The sequence below is a fragment of the Daphnia carinata genome, chromosome 4 (assembly GCF_022539665.2).
Source record: "Daphnia carinata strain CSIRO-1 chromosome 4, CSIRO_AGI_Dcar_HiC_V3, whole genome shotgun sequence".
Lineage (NCBI taxonomy): Eukaryota > Metazoa > Arthropoda > Branchiopoda > Diplostraca > Daphniidae > Daphnia > Daphnia carinata.
The window spans coordinates 665070-683008 of NC_081334.1; the positions used below are offsets into that span (position 1 = coordinate 665070).

General features: G+C 37.5%; 3 protein-coding genes across 4 annotated transcripts in view; 1 reads left to right on the top strand and 2 right to left on the bottom strand.

Moving 5' to 3' along the window:
* The window catches only part of LOC130695119 (probable glucosamine 6-phosphate N-acetyltransferase), a 73761-nt gene extending 56909 nt beyond the window's left edge, over nt 1-16852 (top strand). Inside the window, exons 2-6 of one of the 2 annotated variants that reach the window (XM_059494930.1) lie at nt 15686-15713; nt 15780-15990; nt 16051-16181; nt 16273-16334; nt 16392-16852. In XM_059494930.1, coding sequence (XP_059350913.1) covers nt 15798-15990; nt 16051-16181; nt 16273-16334; nt 16392-16569 — 564 coding nt within the window. In that variant the 5' untranslated portion in view covers nt 15686-15713; nt 15780-15797 and the 3' untranslated portion in view covers nt 16570-16852. Of the gene's footprint in view, nt 1-15491; nt 15714-15779; nt 15991-16050; nt 16182-16272; nt 16335-16391 lie in introns of those variants that run through there. The other variant, XM_057518253.2, reaches the window with a different exon arrangement.
* Nucleotides 12033-14759, bottom strand: LOC130695110 (acyl-coenzyme A thioesterase 9, mitochondrial-like). The gene is made up of 10 exons (XM_057518238.2): nt 14650-14759; nt 14324-14427; nt 14116-14243; nt 13778-14017; nt 13468-13696; nt 13261-13361; nt 13085-13186; nt 12943-13028; nt 12620-12858; nt 12033-12554 (listed from the first exon to the last, which is right to left on the bottom strand). Exons 1-10 carry the CDS (start codon nt 14658-14660, stop codon nt 12472-12474), a joined length of 1323 nt encoding a protein of 440 aa, XP_057374221.1. The 5' UTR covers nt 14661-14759; the 3' UTR covers nt 12033-12471.
* Nucleotides 16853-17505, bottom strand: LOC130695126 (peptidyl-prolyl cis-trans isomerase FKBP2-like). The gene is made up of 3 exons (XM_057518263.2): nt 17280-17505; nt 17095-17207; nt 16853-17026 (listed from the first exon to the last, which is right to left on the bottom strand). The coding sequence occupies exons 1-3, from the start codon at nt 17436-17438 to the stop codon at nt 16882-16884; spliced, it is 417 nt and encodes a 138-aa protein (XP_057374246.1). The 5' UTR covers nt 17439-17505; the 3' UTR covers nt 16853-16881.
* Between the last annotated feature and the right edge of the window lie 434 nt (nt 17506-17939).

Below are 17939 nucleotides of genomic sequence, written 5' to 3' on the forward strand. Positions count from 1 at the left end.
GTTGCGTCGTGTCGTATGTTTATTTGATTTCGGTGCGAGGAAGGGGATTTCCCGGTTGATTTTCAAAATGGCAATCAATGGCGCGAATTTCGAAATGGTTTTAATTTTTTAAAAATTTGTTTTAACGAGAGCGCAGCGGCACTCAACACACTCGAACGAAATGCGACAGTATGGCGCAGAGGAGATCCATTTTGATCATCTTTATCATTTCACGATGATCCCTAGAATAAGAAATAAAAAATAAATAAATAAATAAATAAAGAAGAAATAGAAAATTGAATTTGAAGAAAACATAATAAAACAAAAGAGAACGAGTACAAGCCATGGCCCGTAGTATTTAAGGGTTTCTTTTAACCTTCTTCCTATTTAACCTTCCTCTCTTTTTTTTTTTTTTCTGAGGTAAAAACAAAAGAAAGAGGAAAATGTTAAATAAAAACCAGGTGGAAGCTATAGAAAAAAAAAAAATAAAATAAAAAAGGAAGGGAAAATATTGGGGAGGGGGTGGGGGGGAGATGGGTGGCTCAAGAAGGGGAATAGAACTTTTTCTCTCTCTCTCTTTTTTGGCTTTTTGGCATCTTGGTACCAAAAAAAAAAAATGGACCAAAAAGATATAGGTAGGGATAGGTAAGGAGAGGGGGGGGGGGACGTTTTCCCCTTAAACCCAAAAAGCCAAAGCTTTTTAAGTTTTCAAGGGGATAGGGGAGATCAGTTTAATGTCCCTTGCAAAGTTTTTAAGTCAAGAAAAATTCAATCCATTTTTTCAGAGAAACTATGTCCCCTCCCTCCCCCCCTCTCCCCCCCCCCAAAAAAAAAAATTAATGAACAATTTTTAAAAACATAAATAAATAATAATTCAATTCCACTTTGAAAGGTTAAAGAAGACGAGGACGTGCAGAATGACTCACGAGAGATTCGTTCATACGATTGGGGGAGGTGGGGGGGATGTGATAATGATTGAGTGTGCAACACCTTACCGTTGGGGGGGGGGGGGGGGGGGGGGGGGGGGGGGGGGGGGGGGGGGGGGGGGGGGGGGGGGGGGGGGGGGGGGGGGGGTATATCTATCGGGTATATCTTAGTATATATCTTTCCCTACGTGGCCATGCTGGTATGGACCCTAGGTCCTCTCTCTCTCTCTCTAGTATTTAGTTTAGTATATACATATACACACACACACAGACACACACACTCAAAAAAAAAAGAAGTATAGAGGGCGATATACAGCAGCATTTCACCTTTCTTTTAGGCCAACCATATCTAAAGAGGATGGGTAAAGGTAACCCCCCCCCCCTCCTCCATTTAAAAAAAAAAAAAAGGTTTTTATGCACACACTGGCACATAAAGAAAAAAAAGAGAGAGAGAGAGAGTAGTACATCTATATAAATATATATTTAGAGTGGCTTTTAAGCTTCTCTTTTATATGTTTTCTTCCTTCTTTTTGTTTTACTTAATTTTTATATTTTTTTATTTTTTTTTTTCAAAACTTTCCATCCTTAAGTATCGACATTCCGTCGGACAACAAGTATCGGGCTGAAGGCGACAGTTAAATCCTATCGAGAAAACATCGATTCTTATGTGAGGAGAATGGACCCGGGCGCGCCAAACCGATCGATTCGAGAAGCAAAAAAAAAAAAGGGAAATTTTTTTTTTTTTTTTAAACATTAGAATATTTATCATAAATAAAAAAATGAATTGATTTTTGTCATGTGGCAGGTGGATAGAGTTAGAAGAGAGGAGGCTCTTGCGCTAAAGAGAGATGTTCAAAAAGAGGTGAAAGAGAAGTGGTCCAAGGTTCTGGATGGATGTCAGGGAGCATGTAGAGTGAAGAAAAAAAAACGAAGAATGCCAAGAGGTGTCAAGAGACACATCTTTTATAATAAATTTTAATATAATCGGTAGACTGTATAGATAAATGAAGATCAATAAAATATCAATTAAGAATAAAGAGAACGTTCAACAGAATAGCCAATAGGAAAGCAACACGCTGTTCAATGCTCGTTAATTGTTATGCCAAATCAAATACAACACGAATTTATACGTGTACATGTATTTTTAAAACATTTTTTTTTTTTTTTTTTTTTTTTCATTAAACATTTTTAAATATCGGATTTTTTAATTTCATAAGACGTTCGTCCTTTTGGTTTCGAATGCCTCCTCTTTCGTTCCGATTCGATTTCGTTTTGCGTAATGACTAGGTCGGCAAGCTTCGTGATTGCATAGTGGCTCACGTAGAACTTGTGCCTTAGACCGTACGCAACTCGACATAGTATTACTACCATTATTACTTCTTATCTCATCTCATCTCATCACAACAACAACAAAGAAAAATGTTAAAATCAAAACAAAAAACAAAAGCAACAATTTCTATTTGAGGCTATTGGATTTATTTATTTTGTTTTGTTTTGTTTTGTTTTTCGGCATCGTCCAGGTGCGCTCCTAAGCCGCTTCCCTTCCTCCTTTTCTTTTTTTTTTTTTTTTTTTTTTTTTCTTCATCGTGTGTTGTGAGCGGGTTGAAAGGAAGGAGTCATCCTCCCGCCATAACCCGCGCACTTTGCTCTGTAATTAAGACGGAAAAGAAACGAGACGCAAATGTTTTCAAACACCGCGCGCTCTTCTTTTCTTTTCCTCTTCTTTTGCCGTGTGCGTATTTAAATTACATAGAGAGCCAACGAGAAAAAGGAAAAAAAAAAAAAAAAAAGAGAGAAGAGGAATATAGGGGAGGAGATTTCTTTTAAGGTTGAGAAACAATAGCGAAAAAAAAAAAAAAAAAAGAACAAAGTTACACACACGAAAATGAAAGAAAATCGGCTCAGCTGGGCGCACACAAAAGGGCGGATCTGAATTTATTTATTTATTATTATTATTATTATTTTTTTTTAAGTCTAACCAACTTGAATTTATTCTTTTCTTATTCTGACTAGAGATCAAGACTAAAAAAGAAAAGAAAAAAGAAAAAAAATGTTTGCTCTTTCCTACGGGACGGGCGGTAACCGAACCGGACACATTTTATTCGAATCCCCATCCCCCATCCTTTCCGTCTTCAAAAATAAATAAATAAATAAATAAACAAACACGATATGCAGATAGAGTGTTAGTAAAATAGCATTTTATCAGGTGGACTAGTATACAGACGTGTACCCAAGAATAAAAAAATAAATAAATAAAAAAATGTAAAAAAAAAAACAAAAAAAAAAAAACATGCGCATCTCTTTTGCGCGTGGATACACGCCGACACAAGGAGCCAAAGAAAACAACCGTCAAAGAAAAAAAAAAAAAATGTATATTTTGTTTCCACAAAAAAAAAAAAAAATTCCAGAAATATTCAAACAATAGAAGACACACAAAAGATGCGGAATGGATAAATTTTCTTTTTTTTTTTTTTTACACGTGCGCGAGAAGAACGTAGTATAAAAAGAAAACATTGAAATGAGACCTCGTCGATAAAGAAAGTTTAAAGGTGTGCCGTTTGCCAAAGGGTGCAGCATATGGCGCAGGTGTGCAATGGCATCTTCTAAAAAAAAAAAAAAAATAATAATAATAAAAGAATAACATCCAACAGCATCCCATTCATTCAGATCGAGCCAGCCGCGAAATGTTTTTTTCTTTCTTTCTTTCTTTCAAAGAACGACACACGGTCCAGTGAGAGTTGCAGAAGCTCATCCATCTGGACATGGAGAAAAAAAAAAAAAAAATAAGAAAATTTGAATGATCCTTCTGATTTTCTTAAATTTTCCCCCAGCTACGCAAAAAAAAAAAAAAAAAAAAAACGAAAGAGAAGGTGTCAAATATCGGTCAACTTCAAAGCCTAAAAAAAAAAAAAAAAAAAAAAAGGGCGGGGTGAGAAGGTGTACAACAGTAGTTTTTTTTTTTTTTTTTTTTTTTTGAAAGAGGAAAAAGAAAAAAATTATTAAATCGAAAAGAAAAAAAAAAAAAAAAAGAGAGAAACATGTGAAAAGAGAATAGACAAAAGACGATAGACTGAAGAGAGACAGAAAGTTTGAAGCAGACTGCGTGGCGGCTGTGTTCCGTTTTTTTTTTTTTTTTTTTTCAAAACTCGACACCCCGGGGAGTTTTTTTTTTCTTCTTCTTTCTTTACCTTGTAGGTAGGAAATAACACAGACAGTGTGTATACCACCAACCCGAAAAAAAAAAGAAAAGAAAAACCACAAAGAGAAACAACCATCATATAAGAGTTATTTTCGGTGGAAGGCCTATTAGACATTAGGATCTATTTTCCCTCCCTTTTTTTTTTTTAAATAGATACACCTGCGTGATGACATAAAAAAAAGGGCCTTTTTTTTTTTTTTTGACAGGATCAAGATGTTTTTTTGTTTTTTTTTGCGCACTGCACGACAAGTAGAGTTGATTAAGACAACGTCTAAACGTAGGAGCGACAATCAAGTGCTAATAGCTTGACTGTATTTATTTTTTATTTATTTTTTCTAGTGAAAACCGGTGGCCACATCCCGTTTGCGTGTTGGCTATCCTTTCATTTAGAACATGTAGAAAGAAAAGAAAAGAGAGAGAGAGGTCATTATTATCTGGCCAACACTTGCATAGAGTCGACAAAAAGACACCTGATGCCCACCAGTTTCTTCTATTTTTTATTTTTATTTTTTATTTTTTTTTTTTGAATAGAAACAAGGCTAAGAAGGTCTTCCAGGAAAAGAAGAGCTCCCTCCAGTTTCTCTATGCCACCACCACCGGCAGTGTGTTCCACGCTGGTAAAGTCTAAGTAACAAGGTGACGAACGCCTTTTTCTTTTCCTTTTTTTTTTTTTCATTCTTCTTCACTGGACAATACAAGTTTTTTTTTGTTTTTTTTTTCTTTTTGTTAGACCCCCTACTGGACTTTGAGGGCCAGGTGTAACGTTCTTTTTGATTCCTCTCTGATTGGTCATCACTCTCTCTTTTGGAAACATTAAAATTTCAAGTGCTGCAGCGGGGGTGGTAAGGAGGAAAGAAAAGAGTTGATTATAATGTCCAGTAAAACGCCTTGGACCACCATCATTTATCAAGTGGTACCAAGAAGAAGAAGAAGGATGAAGAGAAAGATGTCTTTCACATCTTTGTTGTGTTGATTTCGACACGCCCTCTTTCGCTTACCGGCTGTCAACAGATTTCGAGCGGAACGAACTGGATTTTCCAAAATCAGAAAGGAAAAAAAAAAAAAAAAATATGTTGAAAGGTACTCTGAAAGGGAAAGAAAGAAAAAAAAAAACGAGGCGGATAATGGTCAATATATAATCAGTTGTCATTAGAGTGGACCTTTAAGCGATTAGGACACTAATACAACGTCCGTCTTTCTTTTTCTTCAAACATTAAACTCAGATTTAAAAATGAGTATCTTATAATTTTTCTGAAATTATCGTGTTGAAAAATGCATTCGGACGGCCTCCGATGCCATTCGTAAATCAACGTTTATTTGAATGACACAATTATGCAATAAGCTTAAACACAAAGGAAAAAAAAAAATTTGAATATCGTTGCTATTTAATCGCCCTTTCTTTTTCTTTTTTGCAACTGGAAATGGGCGAAAGAAAAACAACTCATCATCATTACATGTAAGAAAAGATGTACTTTTTTTTTTGTGTGTGTGTGTGTGTTTAAATAAGTAAATAAATGACGTCCTTCTGTCAACATCCTGGTTAACAAGTTCCCTAATCTGAAATCTGACGAATGCCATTCACCTTAATTGCCGTGTTGTGCACAAGGAAGACTTTGAAAAAGAAAAGAAAAGAGGGCCAATCTTGTTCTACATTTGCGCCATTCTCGTCTCTGCGTAACAAGCCAGAACATCAAGATAAAGACAGTCTACATTTTCTCGTGAATGTGTCTACAAAAAAACAAAAACAAAGAACAAACGAAAACACTCCAACTAGTGTGCACACATTATAGTAATAGTCATAAATATCTACATACACAAACAGTATGTACGAGTTCATGCACGAGAAGACACGCTGTAGGCTATATACACAGTTTTCGCCACTTGATTGTTTCTGTTGCTGCTTTCGTTCGAACCTGTTTCCCGTGTGTGTGTGTGTGTGTGTGTGTGTTTCTCTTCGAGTCGCACACACACATCCGTGACCACCTTATCAATTGATGCAGTCGACTCATCACCGTCCGTAATAATGTCTTCTAGTTGATACGAAGGTAAGTTCTTTTCTCGCAACACAAGTGCCAACTCGCACGCAAAGCTTCTCGTTCCCCTCCCCTCCCCCTTTTTTTTTTTTTTTTCTTCTACTGGTCGTGATAATGATGAACAGCTTTTTTATTTTAATTTTTGTTGTTTATCTTTTTCTTTCTTTGAAACGATATATATAAGACTTTTTTGAATGTTATTAGCCCATACGCGCGCCAACTGTTTTCGAGTGCAGGTGGTGTGTGACATTTCCGAGAGATGATTATCGGCCCTCTATTATTATTTCTGAGAAGCGGAAAAATAATAAGAAGCCCCCCCCCCTCCCCCTAAAAAAAAAACAAACATGCATTTTTTTTTTCTTGAATTTCATTTCTTCCATTCGTCATAAATGAAACGTAGAATTGAAAAAAAAAAAAAAATAAAATAAAATAAAGAAAATGTTGAGATGTAAATTTAAAACAAAAAAGACTAAAAATAAGCTGTGAGACATCGAGTCAGAAAATTCAGGTTTTCGGATTCATCTAAATATATCTGTTTGCGTCCTCTTGTGTGTCTGTGTGTGTGTATAATGTATTGAATTGGAGATTCCGGGCAGAGGCCCGTTAACAACCAGGATCCATTAACATTTTCAAGGAAGATGGTAGGTAAAAAAAAAAAAAAGAACGAGATATCGAATAGGTAGAGAGAAAAGAAGGTAAAAAAAAAAGGGGGCAAGTTCAGAATAGTCGGGTTGGCTTGTTGTTTTCGTTTAGAAATATCGTCGTGTCATGCTAACGGCGGTCGGTGTATAGTGCGCATTCCTTCGGGTTCCTACCTTGCCTTAAATAACATCATAATAAAAATAATAATCCATTTTCTTTTTTCTTTCTTTCTCGGGGAATTAGGGCGCGGTGTGTGTTCAACAGGGTCGAAGATCAAACAAGAGAACATTCACGTGATTTTCTTTCTTCGAAAGAAAAACTATAGATAACCATTAGTTGGCAATGTAACGACAGGTGGCGTGCAGACCGCTCCCTTATTGCGTGTGGCCGCTTTTTTGTGTGTGCCGAAAAAAAATAAAAATTCCCGATACACACACACACATTATAGAAATAAAAAAAAAAAGGAAGAAGAAGAAAAAAGATAAACTGCATTTCACAACGATTTGAATAATGAAAGCGGCGCGCGCGCGCACGAGAGATGGGAGGTTCAAAAAATAAAAGAAAAAGGATAAGACCGCGGCCGCTCCTTATTCTTACTGGCAGTCATAACATCATCCATCAAAAGACATTTTCGTTTATTTAACCGGCGTATACCAAAACGAAAAAAAAAAAAAAAAAAAAAAAAAAATCATGAAGAATGAAAAAATTCCCCCCCCCCTCTCTTTCTAAAATTGAGAGGGGAGGACCGTATAATCATCTAACTAGGAAGAAGAGATTCACCGCCACCATTGGCGGTCCTTCTCCACCTGTCCAAAGGGGGGTCTTTTTTTTTTTTTTTTTTTAAATTACACACAGTGCCCATATTTTTTTTTCTTTTTTTTTTTTTATTATTATTTGTGTTTACTTTGATGATATTTTGTGTGTGTGTGTGTGTGCCTTTTTTTTTTTTTTGCTATAGTCGTCTTTCATGGCAAAGAAAACAAAACAAAACAAACAAAAGGTCAGATTGGAAGCGAAGGCTGACAGCGAGCAATTACCGGTAGTAAATCTACGGCCTGTGTTATAGACGTGAAGTTCATTGCCGTGAGTGAGCGTATAACAATTGCCCTCTCTCTTTTCTCCGTCGTGTCTATGAAGGGCATCTCCATTCAACCAGACGTGTATAGAAGCTATAAAAACGAAAAAAAAAAAAAAAAAGAAGAAAACAACAACAACAAGGCCTTCCGCTGATTAGGCCAATTAGGCTCCCTCTTGTTAGTTGAGCTTCTTTTTTCTAGAAAATTAAAAAACAAAAAAAAAAAAAAAAAAAATGTCTTTTTTTTTTTTTTTTTTTTTTTTTTTTTTTGTTGATTGACTCGGGTGAGAACAAACTCATCGTCAACTCTAACGCCCAGCGGATGGGACTGGAATTGTTGAGTGCGGTTGTATTATGAATAGGGGCAGGAAAAGAAGAAATGTACGTGTGTAGACACACACAATTCACTCGACAAAGAAAAATGACGGAAAATTGACACCGGATGGGTAATTATGAAATAGAAGAAAAAAACAGAAAATGAAGGTAAGAAAAAAATGTTAAGAAAAATAAAAAGAAGGTGGCGTGTGATATAATCACAGGGCTACGGTTCCTTTTATCTCTATGGCAATCCCTTCCACCTGGGCTTGATGTACCCACACACTGCTGGTAGTACAAAGAGATATTATGTATACATTTACCCCCTCGAGCTCCGCATTCTTTGTAACCCCCCCCCCCCTTTTTGCTCTTAAAGTCCTCTGTATTTATTTAAAAAAAAAAAAAAAAAAGAAATAATAGCGAGGGTCTTCTTATATAGTCGGATTGTCCCTGTTGCTTTTTTTTTTTTTTTCAACCTGTGTAAGCACATGAATATGTATGGGACCCATACACATCCGTGTCGACACACGAAATAGATTTTCAGTTGGCATGCGACCTTCCCATAAAGGCTCGCTTAATGATTTTATAAGTGACTCTCTTCCTTCTCTTCTCTTCCCCCCCCCCCTCCCACTTCTAAAAAAAATAAATATTAAATAAATTGTTTTCGAACTGAACCTGCATAGAGTAAATAACACATAAGCTATACGTCATTCAACCTTCCCTTTCGGGTATTTTTTTGTTGTATTGTTATTATTTTAAAAGAAAAAGGTCCAGTAATGGAAATTGAATGATAATTTTTGTAAGTTGTGTATTAAATGAAACTTAATTAAATTTTTTTCTTTAAATTCAATTCTTGAATTTTGAACAGGAAAAACAGCTGAGCTGTGTCGATTTGAAACAAAACAAAACAAAAGAAAAAGAAAAAGACAAATGCTGTGTGTACAAAAAGAAATAATTCAGAAACAAACGAACGATTAGTGACGGTGTACGTAGAACGAGGGCCACCGGACGCCGTGATAAGAAATTATTTAAAAGAAGAAAAACAGGTGCGGGATAGCGAAAAATTCTACGAATTTTACGGATGGGATGCAAAGCCGCGATACGAAGAAACAAATCTTTTCATTATCGCCGGCTTGGAAAAATAACAACAACAAAAAAAAAAAAAAACAGGCGGATGTAGCTACTCTCGTGATAATATTAAAATGAATGAAAAAGAACAAAAAAAAAAAAAAAAAATACCAGAGACATAATAAAAAATTTCACAAATAATAAAGAAAAAGGGGAGACAAACAACGGCGGAAAAAAATAGAAAGAAAAGAGGAAAACAAAACAAAAAAAAAGAGAGAGAGAGATAGTGCAACTAGCGACCACCCACCTTGATGTGGTCGATGAGCACAGCTCATTTCCATTTGAGCATTTTGCCTGGGTGGCGGCGGAAGTGGGCGCCAAAAAAAAAAATGTAAGAAAAAAAAAAAAAAGGAAAATACTACACCGGCTCCACCTTTGTGGATTTTTGAAGCTCCTCCACCCATCTTTCTTAAAGCACACACTCAACACAGAGAGAGAGAGAGAGAGAGAGAAACGCCGCCATTATTTTCACGTCCTTGTCCTTTTTTTTTTTTCTTTTCTTTTCCGCCGATCCATTTGAACCCTCCCCTTCATTCAAAAAGTAGCATGCCGGTTTTAATAGCTTCGTGCACAGCACATCACTTACCGCCACTGAAAACAAAACCTCAGCAATATGTCGTCCTTGCCCTTTTTTTTCTCTCATCACTTTCTCACAAAAAAAAAAAAAAAAAAAATGATGAAAAGAAAAAACTTCAAAAAAAAATTAAGACATTTCAACTCATCCGGTTCAGAGAGGGGGGGAGGGGGCGACACCGGAATAGTTTGCCCCTCTCTTCCGCTTTACGGGACGATGGCCAAACTGTGAGAAAAACATTTTTTTGTTTGACCCCCTCCTAAAAAGCTTGTTTCTATTTTGTGTATGTGTGTGTAAATTTGACGGTCGATTTCATCACGATACCGTCACATATTGGCCTACTCTCCATCTGTCTCTACACTCTTTTGTTTTGTTTTTGTGTTTCGTTTTTGTGCCAGCCACCCACCTCGAAGTGGAGGAATCAAAGCCAAAGGAGAGAAATGGATGTCTAGTATTTCTATATTCTCACGTATATCTTAGCGATGAGTTGCTAGAGCAGGACGCGGTAGATGATGGAGATAAAAAGAGACACAGGGCAAAAAAAAAAAAAAAAAAAAAAGGCCAGCGGCCCGCCCGTCCTTCGGCTGCTCCAAAAGGTTTTCAAACAGAAAGGGTCTTGAAAAAAAAAAAAAAAAAAAAACGTGGAGGGAAAGAAGAGGTTCTATATAATCGAAGAGAGAGAGAGGAAAAAGAAAATGTGTGTGTGTGTGTGTGTGTACCGGCTCTCTGCACGTCGTCCATTTTCGGAGACAGAAAGACAAAGGGAACCTTTCATTGATGACCGCAGGAATGCCAAGTATTTCCGGCCAGACAACTATCTTCGACAGCTTCGACACTGGCCCTGACCCCCTAAAAAAAAAAAGGACAATCTCTTAAAATGGACATTTGTTTTTGTTTTTTATTTTTCCTGTTTTGTTTCGTTGGAGTCTTTCCATTTTCTGTTTGATGGTCGTGATTTGCGTTTTTTACATTTTGTTTTTGCGGATGTTTCTCTTCCCTTTTTTTTCTTCTTTTAAGCTCGACAAATTAGCGAAAGAATTCGGCATCTGATTTATCGCCAAGAGAAGCCGACCGTAAATAAAAAAAAAAAAAGAGACTCCGACGAATGGACAGGGATGATCCGGTTAAATGTCATCCGTTCCAGAAACATGAATGAATGATGAACTATAACGCGATTACTATACACACCATTTAATGAGGCAGATTAGAATGTACACAGAAAAGAAAAGAGATGAATAGCAAATCAAATATTTTGCCTTTCTATTGTTAGATGCTTTTCTTTTCTTGTGTGTGTCAAATGGACATTGGCCGTGGAACGTACAGGAATGAAAAGAACTTTCATCCTAACTACCAACAATCTCTCTCTCTTCTTTGGCTGTAAAAAAAAAAAAGGCAGTGGGCAAATTCTTCCATTTACTTTTGTGTGACAAACAAAAACCGACCCGTGTCCCTCCAGCAATTCCATTCATTCCCGTCCACCTTTTATTTTATTTTTTTTTTCGGTACATGGTGCACCATTTAAGGCAGCCATAGTCGAGGTTTTGCCCTTTTTTTTTTTGTGTGTGTGTGTGTGTCTTCTCTGGTATTTTTATTTATTTATACTAGTATGCATACTTGTATTTGTCTTGTGTGTCTCTTTGTGTGCTTTTTATCGTTTTTATCAGGCGGCAACATCGACATGGCAACGCTCTTTTCCAACTCGTTCATTCCATCCTCAGCCTCTTTCTAAAGGTGACCATGTTTGAGAGCTAATAAGGAAACCCGTAAAAAGACACAATGGATCCCCCCTCCCCGGAAAAAAGAAGAAGAGTTTTCTACTCGTGTCGTGTGGACGCTGTCAGCGAATCCATTGACCTTCTATTCATTCATTCACCGCTCACTTGCCCATCGAAGCCAACCGCTTTTTAGGTTTTTCTTCTTTCTGTTTGAAAAAAAAAAATCCCGCGCGATCGGCGTGTGCGACAGAAGAGCCCCGCATTCCAAACTCTGACGTCGGAATTTTCTTTAGACCTCCCTTTTTCTTTTATTTGTGTATCTTCATGCCCCCCCCCCCCCCTCGATCGGAAATCCCATTTTCCCACTAAAAAAAAACAAACGGCACTCTCTTTTGTTTTATCGACAGGTAATTTATAAATAGTTTCAAAACCCAACAAAAAAAAAAAAAAAAAAAAAAAAAGGGGGGGGGGACTATAACATTCTTAAGCAACAGCAAACGTATCTTTATGTATGGATGTGAAGCAAAATAGAACCAAAAAGAAGAAGAAAGTTGGCGGCAGGGTGGTCGACCATCTTTTTACTCACAACCGGGTCAAATACCGTAAAAGAAAAGAAGCAAGTCAACGGGCTCGGACGTTTGTTTCTACCACTAACTACACACACACACACGGAATCTATACCTAATGCAAAAAAACGCTACCCTCGTACTCGTCGTAATATAACACGCGTATTGATCAACTGTCCCTTACTTCTAGCTTTTCAGCTTCCATTTGTGAGGCGGGCTGAGGAGTTTTTTGACACTCCTATGACTAATGTGTGTGTGTGTGTCTTTTGTGTTAAGTAATACCGTAAAAAATCATAAAAATTCTTTCCAAATGTTTGTTCTAGAGTTTCGCTATCGGTTGGTCTGGAAAAGGATGTTCAGTATCCATAAAATGCCTCCGTCCGTCAAGGAACATCATGGCCTCTGTTCAATTACAAAGGACATGTCAAATAAAGGTACAGAGAAATACGTGTTTTTTTAATGTTTACCTTGATAGGTTCGCGGAATAACTTCAGGTGCCACCCTGTCTGTTTTTAGGGTAAAATGAAATACGTTGGTCAGGTCGTGTGTTCCGTCTTCTGGTTGAACAACTTCAGCCGACACCCGCACCATCACATAATGCCCTTGAGTGTAGACCACCTGCGAACTGAAGTACAAGAGCGAGCCTATTTCAACTGGCTTGCGGAAGAGGATGTCATCAACGTGGACGAGTGTAGGCAAGCTCTTACTAAAAAACGGACGGGAAAAGGATGAAAGAAACAAAGAAAGGTTAGCGTTAGAATTCTGATTCAAATGAAAGAGCAAGACGTACCAATAGACGTAGCCGTTTGCCCAGGCTAATTCGACGGCGAGTCGCATGAGGAAACCTCCAAAGATTTTGTTAAACCGATTGCGATTCTGTTAGGAACGAGACATTGTCAAACGAATTGCTTGTAGCAAATAGATTGGTGCACCTCAGGATGACAGATGATCATATTCTTGAGTTTCGCGTCAGCCATCCAAACGGAATTCGCCGGCTTAATGCGAGTTTTGAAGGACATGCTTTTCCAGTCGATCTAAAAGCGTTTAAGTTCATAGATCATACACAGTTTGTCATTCGTACGATGATAGCTGAGGGGATTCAACGTACCGTGCGCAGGAATTGATCGTGGATAATCAATCTCTCTTGCTCACTTGGTGGTTTCCGGAACAAGGATGTCGTTTGCATTTGGGTTCTTCTTTCTTTGTTTTCTAGGAAACGGTGAAACGATAGGAGCGAAGCCAAAAAGATTCATTTTAAATTCCAGTTTTTTTTGTACTCTCCAGAGCCATCTAACGATGATGTCTTTAGAATTACCTTCTCCTTTTCGAAAAAGGGCCTTTTCTTCTTCGGTTTCGGGAAGCAACTGATTTACAATTGCTGATCCTTTGTTCATGGGATCACGGCTAACCATTACGAACCTTGCATTAGTGACCGTGTTCCATACATTCGTTTTTTCATCTATCTGATCAACTTCCATCGTAGCTTCCAATGACGATTTGCCTACCCATGTTACATGGCCTCTCAAACGAATGTCCGCGTCGTGCTAAAAAAAATTTCACATCAGATCGTGAAATAATTATTAAAGTAAAGCGCAAAAAAAAAGAGAAAAGAAATCTTTCCATACCCGAAGCGGAACATGAGATATATCAATTTGATCCACACAAGCTGTCACAATACTGTATGGGCTAATAGAAACGTTGGCGGGCTGTTTCGGGTTCAAAATGTGTTTATAGCACAATGTAACCGCAAAAATGTCCAGGTCTTCAAGCAAACGACCGATCCGAATTGTTTTGTGAAAGGTCATGTATTTTTCGCGCATCGACATGTCGGTCCCCAAAGGAATGATAGCAGTATCATAGCTGTCCTTAGATTTCAAAAATAATAATAATTGTTAAATTAACAATACTAGGAAGAATTTGTTGAAGACACAATCGAAAAAAACATTGTTAAGGGTTGACTTACACTCATCCTGCGAACAGGAAGTTCTGCCTGCGTTGCTGGTAAGTATTTATATAAGTGTTCTCGTCCCATGTTATTTGAGCCATGCCTGTTTTCGGGGCCCAATACACTTTGAGTGAAATCCTCCAGTACTATTATTATTTTTGAAATTTAGGGTGTTGAATAATAGGTTTTCAAGGTAGTGGTTTGCATATCTTGCTGCTATTCTTACAATCGGTGACAGTTTTTGTTGGCTTCTCCGTTGCTCCAGGAGGTACTATCAGGCCCCGTTTAATCATTTCAACTTGTGACTTGCTAGACAGAAACTTAAACAATCTATACAAGTAAAAGAAAAATCTATAACATTTTCTTCATACACAAACAATTATTCATTTAAGATTGATCCAGCTTAGGCATAGGGCGTAACTATCATCAAAGTTAACCTTTCTTCGAAATCAACAGGCAAACGGTTTTTGCATTGAAATGTGAAAATTTCGGTTCTATACACCTTCAATTTTAGGGATACGATATCAAAAAAATTCAAGAAAGCAAATATACTTAATTATCATTTTTGTAGGAACTTATCGCCGGTTTGGCAAAATAAACAAGAAAATCCGGATAGTCAACAAAACTAGGGCACGATTACTTGTTTGGATCGGATCACGCTTATTATTAAAGGCCTGGAGTATTTACACGAAATACCTCATTTGAAAAAACTACTTTAATCTAACCGCTAGATGGCGAAACGTACCCAGCTTGGTACTGAATTACAGGTTTCATATTCTACAGCTATATAAGAGAAAAAAAAAATAATAAAATAATGACATAAGGCGAACCGGAGACTTCTCAAGTTCCGAATGTCTACATGAAAGAATGCATCTATTCAAAACGATTTCTAGTATAAGCCGAACTCCGTGCTTTCCTGAATAAGAACATTAAGCGAGGATCAACTGAACATGAGGCGAAGTCCAGGCTTCTGGCTCCTGTGCTAAAACGGATACGAAATTCGACAAACGCCCGGCTTTAATGCCTTTTATGATTTCAGAAGTAGACGAAATTGATCGCATTTTTTAGAATGATACCCAACCAATTATCTAATCAAAATTCTTCGCCGTACGTGAAGCATCGTGTTTCAAGGGGAGCAAAGTTTTCACGGCGCAAAGATTATTCAGATCAGGAAACTGAAAAACTTGCATAAAAAAAATTTAGTCATCATAATTCATAGACAAATATTTTCTAACTTGATTTTATACGATTAGCAGAATACAAAAGTATTTAGAAAGAAATAGTTCATAATCTCGTGCACTAGCGCCGCAAAGGTCAGTGGCGATAGTCGTTAGCCCGCCTATACGTAAGTTGTAACATTATCGGGCCTGTTGCACGCACAGTTCTGCCGTGTCTACGATGCAGATACTTGCGGCAATACGGGAAATATGCATTGGGGTGTGGGTACGATCCCGTTCTCCTTGATAAAGACCTAGAACTTAGAGAAGGAGAGAGGTGTAGTGCTGCAGGGGGTTATTAAAACCTTTGCCTTGCCAGTGACACTAACCAGTATAGGAAGTGAAAGCAGTGAAGAATAAAGGTTTTAAGTTGGCAGCTGTTTAAATTGATCTCGAAAGGTATTTTGCATTATAAAACACGTGTTACGGCAAACGATTACAACCATTTCTACTTGCCTTTTTTAGCTTTTAGGTGTAATTGAAATGACTGCTGAAATTCCAATTTATGACCCTGAGGTATTGATGAAATACAACCTGGGTGAACGTCATGAAACCTTGAAACAAGATGAAACCCTCTGTGTTCGTCCACTTTACATGTCAGACTATGGTAGAGGCTTCTTGGAATTGCTGAAGGAACTTACTGAAGTAGGAAATATCTCTGAAGAACAGTTTCAAGGTCTGTGTTCCCATACCATAAGCCTTTTATTTACCTAAACCACATTTTCTTTAATTATAGAACAATTTAAGTTCATGAAGAACAGTCATGGAACATACTATTGCACTGTTATAATTGACACAATCAAGGACCGTGTGGTGGGTGCTAGCACTCTGCTTATGGAACGTAAATTTATTCGTGGGTGTGCTTTGGTAAGTTGCCTATAATTGCATTTTTATTATTACTATAACTATAAATGTTTTTGTTGAATCCATTGCAATCAATCTGCCCTCGTTTTAACAGAGAGCAAGGTTAGAAGATGTCGTCGTTAGCCCGAATTACCGTGGAAAACAGCTAGGAAAATGGTCAGCAAAACTTAAGTGTGAATTTTCCTAAAGTTTGATTGTGTTTTCTTTCTCCAGCATTGTCGAAATACTCACGAACCTTGGAAGAGCTCTTGGAGCTTACAAAATGACACTAGATTGTAAAGATTCAATGACACCGTTTTACGAAAGCCTGGGTTACGCTAAGGAACCAGGAAACTCGAATACTTTGAGTATACGCTACCCAACAACGTCAAATCCAGAACCCAAATTATAAATTATGTTCTTTCCCGAACGGCCAAGCCTCCGTTTGTTATTGATGTTGCAAAATTATTCTCGTGTTGACTATTTAGTTGCAAATTCAGTTATTGGTACATTTGATAGATTGAATTTTAAAACAGTTTAAACATTCCAGCATGAAGGGATTAGAATTTTTTCATTTCCCTGTGATTCCAGGTCTGAACATTCTTGCTCACTGTTATTTCCATGACATTAACTATTTGTTCAGGGGTGACGGGCTTACCATGAAACCTTAGTTTCAATAAATGTGCTAGACAATATCTAAATCAAAGGTTTATTTTTGCAGGCCTCACAAATCATCTCTTCTCTCAATTTTGATTAATTCCACATTAAATATTAAGGTGGCATCACCTGGGATTTTTGGGGGTGCTCCAGATGCCCCATATCCTAATTCAGATGGAATCACCAGTTTTCTCTTTTCTCCTTCACACATCCTGTTGGTGGATACAGTGAAATAAGTAACTGCTGCATAAGTAAAGCCATTAAGATATTTAAAACTTACCCCATTAACCCTTGATCCCATCCCTTTATCACTTGTCCAGAACCTAAGGTGAACGTCAGAGGTTGACCTCTAGGAATGCTGCTGTCAAATTCAGTTCCATCCTCCAGCGTGCCCTTCACGATCACATTTTTCGTTAGTCCAATTCATTTGAACAAACGCCAGAATAGGCTACCAATTATACCTACCGTATAATGCATATGAAGAAGATCTCCTCGCTTGGATTTGACAGTGCAGTTATCAACGCGTTTCTTGATACCGATTTGGAGTTTTTTTGATTTGCTATCTTTAGCTAACACCACAACTACAATGCACGCAAACAAAAATAGCACGATTTTGGGAGACATTTTAGTTGAATGAATTGTTATCGATTGCTTTAACTGTCAGACGGGACTGAAGCTAAAACGGTTACAGCAGACGACTTAGGTAAAGACAGTTAGACAACGTTGCAAGTAGTTGCAGAAATTGTCCGATTATCGTTGACTTGACAATGACAACATAAAGGAACAAGAATGAAGAAATGAAATGAAAGCACGAAGGAAAACTAGGAAACATTCGGATCAAGAATCCAGCCGCGCAAGCTGTACCTGTTACTGTGCCTGTGGTATCCTATTATTCCCAAGTAAAAACAAAAGGGAGTTGGAATGTCGTGTGAAAGTGACATTTTCTTTATACCTTGACGTACACATGTTCCACTTACAGGCTCAGAAATAGCTACAAGAACTAGACCGGGTCTAACAACATTTATCGGGTCGCAATCGCACATCTCTGCTTGTGCATAAATGTGTTTGCTTGACGTTGATCTTTATTTGCCTGACTTTATTGGACGTCTTCGTCCGTTAGCTCTT

What these genes read in the sequence shown, in the direction of transcription:
- LOC130695110 (XM_057518238.2), bottom strand. An exon ending in AACAAAAACTGTCACCGATT is followed by an intron (nt 14,244 to 14,323) that starts GTAAGAATAGCA and finishes AAATAATAATAG; the next exon opens with TACTGGAGGATTTCACTCAA. An exon ending in TTCCTGTTCGCAGGATGAGT is followed by an intron (nt 14,018 to 14,115) that starts GTAAGTCAACCC and finishes TTGAAATCTAAG; the next exon opens with GACAGCTATGATACTGCTAT.
- LOC130695126 (XM_057518263.2), bottom strand. Translation starts at nt 17,438, where the DNA reads ATGTCTCCCAAAATCGTGCTATTTTTGTTTGCGTGCATTGTAGTTGTG. An exon ending in TTCTTCATATGCATTATACG is followed by an intron (nt 17,208 to 17,279) that starts GTAGGTATAATT and finishes GTGATCGTGAAG; the next exon opens with GGCACGCTGGAGGATGGAAC. An exon ending in TGGGATCAAGGGTTAATGGG is followed by an intron (nt 17,027 to 17,094) that starts GTAAGTTTTAAA and finishes ATCCACCAACAG; the next exon opens with GATGTGTGAAGGAGAAAAGA.